At 42.8% G+C, this 10,103-nt stretch overlaps 1 protein-coding gene across 2 annotated transcripts in view; it reads right to left on the bottom strand.

Annotated features, from left to right (window-relative positions):
* Positions 1 to 745: 745 nt before the first annotated feature.
* LOC309568461 (C-X-C chemokine receptor type 3-like) overlaps positions 746 to 10,103 on the bottom strand; it is a 245,114-nt gene continuing 235,756 nt past the window's right edge. For both annotated transcript variants that reach the window (XM_082274131.1, XM_082274130.1), the window contains exon 2: positions 746 to 1,924. In XM_082274131.1, the coding sequence (XP_082130257.1) occupies positions 923 to 1,924 (1,002 nt within the window). In that variant the 3' untranslated portion in view covers positions 746 to 922. The remainder of the gene's footprint in view (positions 1,925 to 10,103) is intronic.

Here is a 10,103-nt window from a genome sequence, read left to right as displayed (position 1 = left end):
CCCTTCTCGTGTAAGTCACATGTCTGAATGGTGGAGTATTGGTCATGTTGTTTCTGGCATGCAAGGCCTATCAGTGGTTCTGTCTGAAAACTGATCTTTTTTGGCACAGACCACAGAACTAGTGTTCCACCATTAGCTCATATGAACAACAGAGGGGTTGAAAACTGCATGTTTCAGGAGCAGGTTAAGTTTTTGCTGCTGTCCTTTTGCTTTTAATTAAAGTTAAAAATAGTTAGGTTTATAATTAATGTAACCTCTCAGCCCCCGTTCACACTGGGGCGACCTGTCAGGCGACCTGGTCGCCTGACAGGTCGCCGTAGGTCGCCTTCCATAGAGAAGCTGTGGACCCGTTCTAATAGGAGCGACACAAGTCGCTCCGACTTAGAAAAAGGGTCCGGAGCTTCTTTGGGGCGACCCGGAGCGACCTGCATAGACTTCAATGTTATGAAGTCCGTGCCGGCCGCTCTGAGGTCGCGGTGCGAGCAGCGCGCCGCGGCCTATGAGGTCGCCCGGCAAAGTAGCGTCGCCCCAGTGTGAACGGGGCCTTAGAGTATGTAGGTTCACATACACATAGCACAATGACACTATCTGATCTTTTAATTACGATTACAGTAAGAACTAGGCTCAAAATGAAATGCGAAGTAACCCAGACCAATCAACAAAACGCATGCATCAGCAGGCAGAAGCTTCATTTTGATCGGTTGCTATAAGCTGTTGCATTCTTTCTTTCCTTATAAAATAAGCCTTTATGTTTTGTGGCATTGATAAATCAATTCTAAGCAAGATTTAAAAGAAATCTACAGCACACATGTTGTTAATATATACAGTGTCATGTCAAGTCAACAATATGATAAATGACAATACAGGCCAATTCAACAAACATGATAAATGGACAAGGATGGCAGACAGTAAGTGAGGATGATCACATGATTCTAGAATAGGAGCAGTTAGAGTCCGTGAAGATAGTCCCTTCTCTAGAGATAACCACTGTGGAGTGAAAGACCTGGTTTGTGAATTTTTTGAACATTTTGAAGATTTCTCTTCTAAACTTAACACCAACAAATGCATACACAATTGGGTTTATGCACACATGAGAAAGACCCAAAGCCTCAGTGACGATCATTCCAATGTCCAAGACCTTCTCATAATAGCAGTCACGAGCAATTACTTTCAAACGTTGCAGGCTGTCAATAAGTTGTAAACCTTTGTAGGGAGCCCAGCAGAAGATAAACACAAGTAGAAGGACAATGATAACCAACTGCGATCGTCGGGAGTGGTTGTGCCTGGACCTTTGAAGTGTGCAAAGTATCCGAGAATAGGAGAACACCATAAACACTAAAGGAATAATAAATCCAATGGTAAGTTCAAAAAGTTGCAGAACAACTCTCCAAAAGGTAGACTTACCAATAGGAAAGTTATAAGTGCAAAATGAGCCTTCAGCTTTTCGGAAATAAAACTCTTGCCAAGACAGAGCGCAGGAAAGCACCCAGATAAAAATGCAAATTAAAACTGTGTGAAGAGGTCGCTGCTTTTTATGAAGTTCTATAGCATGGACAATGGAGAAATAGCGATTTATGCTTATGCACACCAAGAAGAAGATTGTGCTGTAAATATTTATGGTAAAAAGAGCTCCTAGAATCTTGCAAGGGGTGTCACTCATATTCCGATTAAAACTGTACTGGAAGGCCCAAAAAGGTAAAGTAAATCCAAGAAGAAGATCTGACAAGGCAAGTTGAAACAAGTAGTGGTCTGCTAGAAGCCATGGGGAGCGTCTTGCCGTTAGCACATACACCACCAGCCCATTGCCTAATAGATCCAGCAAGAAAACCAACATATAAGTAATTGGAATGAAATAGGTAGCAAAGCCACCGACAGAATCAAGTGTCATACAAGGAATGGCATCCTCTGGCGAAGCTGTAACATCCTGTTGAGGGTAATTGAAAAAAATAATTATTGTGAATGATCATTACTCTACAAAACGATTCATAAATATCCTGCATTAATGACATCTTACTAGACTGTAAACATCTGTATGTTTCCTTGTAACCATATTAGCCAGTCTGTCGTGTAGGGAATACATAAAAAAACCTTGTTACATTTAAAACTAAATGAAAAAAAAAATACAATTTAAAATGTATGTATAGCTGAAACCTTTCAATTAGTCTCCATTCACACTGGTACGACTTGTCAGACGACTTGGTCAGCCTGACAAGTCACGCACCGTCGCGTCCCATAGTGTAGTACAGGAACGGTTCTAATAGAAGCGACACAAGTCGCTCCGACTTAGAAAAAGGGTCCTGTACTACTTCGGGGCGACTTGCATAGACATTCATTTTATGAAGTCCGTGCAAGTCGTGCCGTAGTCGTGGTGCACGCGACTTTACAGGTCGCCCCCTAAGTCGGATCGCCGTAGTGTGAACCGAGTCTTACTTTTCATTTATTGGGTATGCAAGGTGGAAAGCGCCAAAAGCTATGGAGCGATCATACTGAATACCCCTCCGGATCCCTCAAATTTTATCAGTCCTGTACATACTGCATTCAGTATTATCCTAATAAAGGGGCAACATTTAGGCCCCTTTCACACGGCTTTCTGATCATGTCCAAACTGTCAGTTTTTCAGGCGAACCTGATCGGATGCTCCATGCACCCCTATGGAGCAGCGGAAGTCAGCAGTGACATGTCCGCTGACACCCGTTGCTATCCGATCCGATCCTGTCCGTGAAATCCAGATGGATGGAAACCCTATTTTCCATCCGTCTGGAAGATCGGATGAAAATGGACCGCCTGTCTATTTCCCATATAGGAGAGCAGGGATCTGACAGGTCTGTCTTTGGAAAGTAAGCAGAGATGGACCTGTCATCTGCCTGCTCAGTGAGGATCGGCGGATCGATCCCAGCTGAGAAAAACGGAGTCCACCGGGCGGAAAGCCCATGTGAAAGGTCCCCTAACCTTCCTAGCGGTGTTAAATTTCAGTTCCAAAAGCGGTAACCCCGAGCCACACTCGGGGTACCGCTAGGAAGATCGCTGATAGAGGGGATACTTACCTTGTCACCGGGATCCAGCGACGTATTTCAGCGGTGCTTCCTCCCGATCCTCTGTGTGCCTCGGCTTCCGTCTCCTGCGACGTGACGTTCGCAGGGGGGTGGAACTGGCGGCAAATTCAAATGTAAAACACACTAAACACACTGATACAATGCAAAATAAAATATAGTCACATTAGTTTGCCCCCAGTGCCCTTTCCTGCAGTTTTACTGTACTTTACTGTACTTTTATATATATATATATATATATATATATGTGTGTGTGTATACATACATACTTTAACTTATTTATAGTTTTTTATTATATTATAATTTATGATTTTGTATTTCAAACTTTATTATACCTGAGATGTTATAAAGAAGAACGCACAGAAAAAAATCATATGTAAATAGTTGGTTTGGGCTGCTCATTCTTAAGAATTACATGCAAAATAATGGTACCGCTTTCAGCACCTAAAATCCGAAAGAATCATACCACCAGGGAGGTTAAACTACTGAAACATGTTGGATTTTTGATACAAAGTCTGAATAAATCTTGATTTTATATGTTCTGGTTTTGGCTCCTTCTTCCTTGTACATCCAATTCCTACTCCAACCTTTTGGCCACCATTTCTGCTGCTTAAGGATGATCATTCCCTCTACAATGCTTAAAGATCTGACTGAAAATGCTGACTGTTCAAGAGACGCAGTACCCCTTGTATTTTTTTTTACTTTCCAGGTCTATTTTTTGTTGTTGTCTGTGTCTCACTAAAAAGATTTCCCTTCGCTTTCTGCCTAGGTGATACTGCAGAAAGTGAGAGAAAATCTCTCCAAAATGAGGATAATTCCTGTCTTAGTTGTTATCGGAACAGGTGTCCCCATATGAAAATGTCCCCTCATCCCCTGGTTTGGCAAAAACTGTCCAATTTTGGATTTTTAAACAATTTCTGTCTTGGAGACAATGGTCACCAGGACAAACAGAACAAATCTCTCGGAGGGAAATACGGACAGCAATAAAACCCAACATACTGTATGTTTTAACCTTTCCCCACTCTATTCGCAACTCAAAGACAAGGCATGGCTTATACATATTTTTTAGGGTAGTTGTGTAGTCCTTTAAAAATGATTAACTACATTTTAAATAAAGTCCATAAATAAGTCTTGATGTCAGCCCTGTCGTTCCCTGTATGAATTACATAAACTAGGAGAAGTATGGGCAACACTAGGAGGTAATCAAGTTCTGATTTATACACATATGCTAACATGGAACATGCAGCCAAGAGTTGAAAAAGTACAGTGAGAAAAGTTGATGACTTTACTATGTTGTTCCCTCATTGTCTAATCAGAGAGCTTTCATAAAGGAAGTGACACCTGGTTTACCTTAAGTAGTCTCACTTCATTTTTTAGTGTCTCCTGTCCCTCTAAGGGACACATAGATGTGGTACTTCTTCCCATCTTTCTATGTGGTCTCTAAGACCAATGGCATGGTCGGACAAGGCAACCCAACCCATCATGCAGCTAGCAGGACGATGAATATCTAATGGGTTATGAGTGACTGTGCCTGTCTCCATGCACTTGCTTGAGACAACTTCTGTCACTAGGAATGCAGAGGGAGGAGGAGGGGGAGGGGATGCATCGGTTTTACAGTAAGCTTCCCTTGTCCATGGACACATAGACCCAGCTTCCTCTTTACTATGTTTCTCCTATTCAAACCCCTGTTTTTCTCACTGTGGCTCAGCTAGATTAGCCACCTAATGATTGTTAGGATGCAGAAAACCTGGCTGCAAGCACAATAGAGACCAATGATGCTGTGCAGCCTGGGCCTCTAGAACCATGGAAACTGATGATGTTGTGGTACCTAAACTACCAGCACCATGGAAACTAATGATGCTGTGCCTCTTTGGCCACCAGCATAATGGAAACCAATGAAGCTGAACTGCCAGACAGCTGACCCAACTGAGCTGCAGTGAGAAAAACAGGGTGATGTACAAGGAAGTTGAGTGTTGCAATTAGTCATGCCATAGTAGAGGAGAGGGAGAGGTAGCATGACCATCGGAAACTTAGGGGATTGGTCAGTGTAATGATGTTGTGGTACCTGGGCTGCCAGCACTAGGGAAATTAAATGATGCAGTGCCGCTTGGTCCTCCAAAACCATGGAAATTAATAACACTGAATTGCTAGGTGGCTGATCCAACAGAGCTGCCGTGAGAAAAACAGGGGGATGAACAAGGGAGCTGGGTGTTGCAATTAGTCATGCCATAGTAGAGGAGAGGGAGAGGTAGCATGACCATCGGCAATTTAGGGGATTAGTCAGTGTAATGATTTTGTGGTACCTGAGCTGCCAGCACTAGGGAAACTAAATGATGCAGTGCCGCTTGGGCCTCCAAAACCATGGAAACCAATAGCACCGAATTGCTAGGTGGCTGATCCAACAGAGCTGCAGTAAGACAAACAAAGGGTTGAACAGGGTAGCTGGGTATAGACATTGGTCATATCATAGCAGAGAAGGGGAAGTATGGCCATGGGCAGCTTACGAGAATGGTCATTGTAAACATGAATACTTCCTACAGGGACTCCCGACAATCACACTCACTGAACAGGGAATGGTGGTAACTGTGTTCTGCCTGAAATCAACACCCACAAGTCGGGCTTCTGCCTGGGAAGAAGCTGAAAAGCAGGAATGGAAGACCTAAAGAAGAATTTTTTTTTCTCAGTCCATTAGCTTTTCCCTGGAGAAGCAAAAAAAATGTATTCATAAAGTACATAAAAGTATGAACCTTTATTTTAATTTTTAAAGTATAACTAAAGGCAAAACTTTATTTTTTTTTAGTTTTGGATACAAGGGAGATAGAATAAAGTCTCTGTTTTTTTTTTTAAAATATAATTTGTTACCTTTGCCCCTTTTAGGGAGATTCACTGTCTCTATTTGCCTTTTTTATCGTTATCAAAGTGAAAGTAAAAAAAAAAAAAAAAAAAAAATTTGGGTTGTTCCCAGAACAGTAATTAACTACTTGTCGACCAGCTGCCGCAGGTATACGGCAGCAGGTCTGCAGGTTCCCGCGAATCACTGTACCTGTACAGTGGTCCGCGGGAGCGATCCTGGGGGCGCGCGCATGCCCACTCGCTAGCGGGAAAGCCGATCTACGGGGCCGGCGGCTGCGATTGCCGTCTGGCACCGGCGGTCACTCCCCCGTGAAGAGAGGATGGTCTACTATTGTAAACAACGCAAACCATTGTTCTATTAATGCAGAGCTTCTGTGTTCCTCCTATTTAGGAACACAGGTCTCTGTATTGATTCCATAACCACTTCCCCCACAGTTAGAAAACACTCCCTAGGCTTCTACTTAACCCTTTGATCACCCCTGGGTTAACCCCTTCCCTGCTAGTGTCATTATTACAGTAACAGTGCATATTTTTAGCACTGATTACTGTAGTAATGTCACTGGTCCCCCCAAAAGTGTCAAAAATGTCAGTTAGGGGTTAGATCTGTCCGCTGCAATGTCGCAGTCCCGCTAAAAATCGCTGATCGCTGCCATTACTAGTAAAAATAAATAAATAAATATAAATTACATAAATATTTCCCCTAGTTTGTAGATGCGATAGCTTTTGCGCGAAAAATTAAAATCGCAGAGGTGATCAAGTACTACCTAAAGAAAGCTCTATTTGTGGGAAAAATAAGACATTTTATTTAGATACTGCATCGCACGACCGTGCAATTGCCGGATCGCAAAAAATGGCCTGGTCATTAAGGGGGAAAACCTTCCGATCCAGCAGTGGTGAAGGGAAGATCTTGCAATAGGGACACTAGTTCTGGCGACCTGGGGGGGGGGGGTGAGCAATGGATTTACCCATTTGCAGGGATTTCCTTTCACTTCCTGTTTTTGCTATGGGGCAGGAAGTGAAATTAAATCTCCCCAATGGGACAAAGATGGCAAAAAAAAAAAAAAAACTGACAGGTATTATAAGCCACCCTCCTGCCTGTGTTGTGTGGCAGACGTGTATGAATCAAATGTAATTAGCTTAAAGAGAAACTAGAATAAAAAATAGGTCCTTTTGAAAATGTTTTTTGTAAAATTAATGTTTATCGCCCTTTTTATACCACAAGTGGGTTTACAAACACATGTGGATTCTCAGTATGAGTCAGCCTCTGATACACCTAGTAGATACACATCTGTGGTTCTCGGTAGAGAAATACTAGTAAACAGATTTTAGATTGTTTTTTATTTCAAAGTGGCTTTTTTTTTTTTTACGTTGGATATTTTATTATATGTTTGTATATTTTTTATTATATGTTTGCATGTTTATTTAGCCGGAAAGCTAATTAAACAATATGTTCCCATTATATATGCTTAAGGCATATGTAAACCCTGTCAATGAACTTCTCTTAGTTTCTCCCTTTTGGTCTGTTAAATACACCATTGAATACGTTTGGTTATATCTGTTCGATAAGTGCAAAAAATACCTGATAATCACAATAGAAATCATGTGAACTTGCAAGTTCTGGGGTATTTTTCAGCGCTATCCTGGATGTGTAATTAACTGCTTATTTCACCTCTGTGGACTGCAGAAAATGTTCTCTATGTGGTAGGGGGAGGGGGAGGGTTCCCCCAAATTCTATTTGTTAGCTACAGTAAGTGCAAACAAACTGTTGATTCTGTTGTAAACCAGTAGGCGTTTTACTTCTGCTATAATCTTAACAGTTAGCATTGTCCTCAGCACTTCAAAACACCAATCTCCTATGTTAACCGCTTCCAGACCGCCCGCCGCAGTTATACTGCAGCATGGCGGTCCTCCTGCATGAACCGACGTAGGTATACGTCGGTCGCACGCCTGCAGCTAGGGGGGGGGAGCGCGCGCCAGTGGCATGCTCCCGTCCCCACTCGTCAGCAGGGATTCCGATGCACGGGGCAGACGGCTCTGATTTGCTGCCTGGCACCCGCGATCATTCCCCGCTGAGAGAGAAGAACGGTCAGCTGTTGCAAACACAGCTGACCGTTCTTCTCCCTGGAATGATCACAGAGCGCCTGTGATCCTTCTATGTAGGAACACAGGTCTCTATGGTCTGTCCACAAGCCACGCCCCATACAGTTAGAAAGAAACCCCTAGGTACACATTTAACCCCTTGATCATTTACTGTGTTAACCCCTTCCCTGCCAGTGTCATTTTTACAGTAACAGTGCATATTTGTAGCACTGATTACTGTAGTAATGTCACTGGTCCCCCCAAAAGTGTCAAAAATGTCAGTCAGGGGTCCGATCTGTCCGCCGCAATGTTGCAGTCCCGTAAAAAAAAAAAAATCGCTGATCGCCGCCATTACTAGTAAAAAAAAAACCAATAAAAATGATATAAATATTTCCCGTAGTTAGTAGACGCGATAACTTTTGCGCAAACCAATCAAAATACGCCTATTGCGATTTTTTTTTTACCAAAAATATGTAGCAGAAAACAAATTGGCCTAAAATGTTAAAAAATTTTGATTATTAAATTTTTTGGGGGGGATAGTTATATAGCAGAATGTGAAAAAATATTGTTTTTCAGAATTGTCGCTCTTTTTTTGTTTATAGCGCAAAAAATAAGAATAGCACAGGTGATCAAATACCACCAAAGGAAAGCTCTATTTGTGGGGAAAAAAGAACCTCAATTTTATTTGGGTACAGCGTCGGACGACTGCGCAATTGTCCATTAAATTAACGCAGGGCTGAATCGCAAAATATGGCCTGGTCAGGAAGGGGCAAATCCTTCCGGTCCAGAAGTGGTTAAAGAGATAAAGAGTAGTGTTGAGCGAACACGGACTGTATTATTCGTGTTCGTACCGAATAATTGGATTTTTTGTACCCGAACACGGACACGGACACTTTACTGTATGTTCGGGTAAAAATCCGTGTTCGGTCGTTTTATTTCCGGGTTTTGCATGCTTTGGCGCTCTTTTCATGGCGGGCTTTCAACAGCCAATCAACAATCGTTTAACTGGTGTGCCTTAAGCCATCCCAGCCATGCCTGCAAATGTCTCAGTAGCTGTGATTGGCCGTCTGAAGCATGTGACCAAGTCTTTATAAGTTCGAGGCAGCCGCAGCGGCGTCATTATGCTGCTTAGATTCAGGGACAGAGCACACATCAACGTGCTGGCTGCTGATTAGGGAAAGATAGGCAGGAAAAAACCATTTGTGTCCGGATAGAATTGAGGGACAGGTCGGAGTGTTTAGGCAGGGCGAGTTGTAGGCATTTTAGGGATAGAGTCTGCTGAATTATAGGGTCAGTGTCTTCTACAAACTACAATCGATATTGCTGTGTGGGGGGTGGGGTGAATCTGCACTCAATCCTGATCTACGATCTCTTCTCAATCCTGTTAGGGACAGAGTCTGCTGAATTTTAGGGAAACTGTGTTCTACAAACTACAATCGATATTGCTGTGTGGTGTGGGATTGGAGATAGGCAGGTGTCAGTGATCCACATCCATTTTTCTGTGTGTGAGCTGCAGTGAACACAATCTTTTTGGGCTGCAGTGAACACAATCTTTTTGGGCTGCAGTGAACACAATCTTTTTGGGCTGCAGTGAACACAATCTTTTTGGGCTGCAGTGAACACAATCTTTTTGGGGTGCAGTGAACAAAATCTTTTTGGGGTGCAGTGAACACAATCCTTTTTGGTGTGCAGTGAACACAATCTTTGTGGGGTGCAGTGAACAAAATCCTTTGTGGGGTGCAGTGAACACAATCTTTTTGGGGTGCAGTGAACAAAATCCTTTTTGGGGTGCAGTGAACAACATCCTTTTTGGGGTGCAGTGAACACAATCTTTTTGGGGTGCAGTGAACAAAATCCTTTGTGGGGTGCAGTGAACACAATCTTTTTGGGGTGCAGTGAACACAATCTTTTTGGGGTGGAGTGAACAACATCCTTTTTGGGGTGCAGTGAACAAAATCCTTTTTGGGGTGCAGTGAACAAAATCATTTTTGGGGTGCAGTGAACACAATCTTTTTGGGGTGCAGTGAACACAATCTTTGTGGGGTGCAGTGAACACAATCTTTTTGGGGTGGAGTGAACAACATCCTTTTTGGGGTGCAGTGAACAACATCCTTTTTGGGG

The sequence above is a fragment of the Pelophylax lessonae genome (genome assembly GCF_965119305.1).
Source record: "Pelophylax lessonae genome assembly, chromosome: 12".
In the NCBI taxonomy this organism is placed as follows: domain Eukaryota; kingdom Metazoa; phylum Chordata; class Amphibia; order Anura; family Ranidae; genus Pelophylax; species Pelophylax lessonae.
The sequence above is the reverse complement of the archived record's forward strand: the minus strand, read 5'-3'. Positions and strand labels throughout refer to the sequence as shown.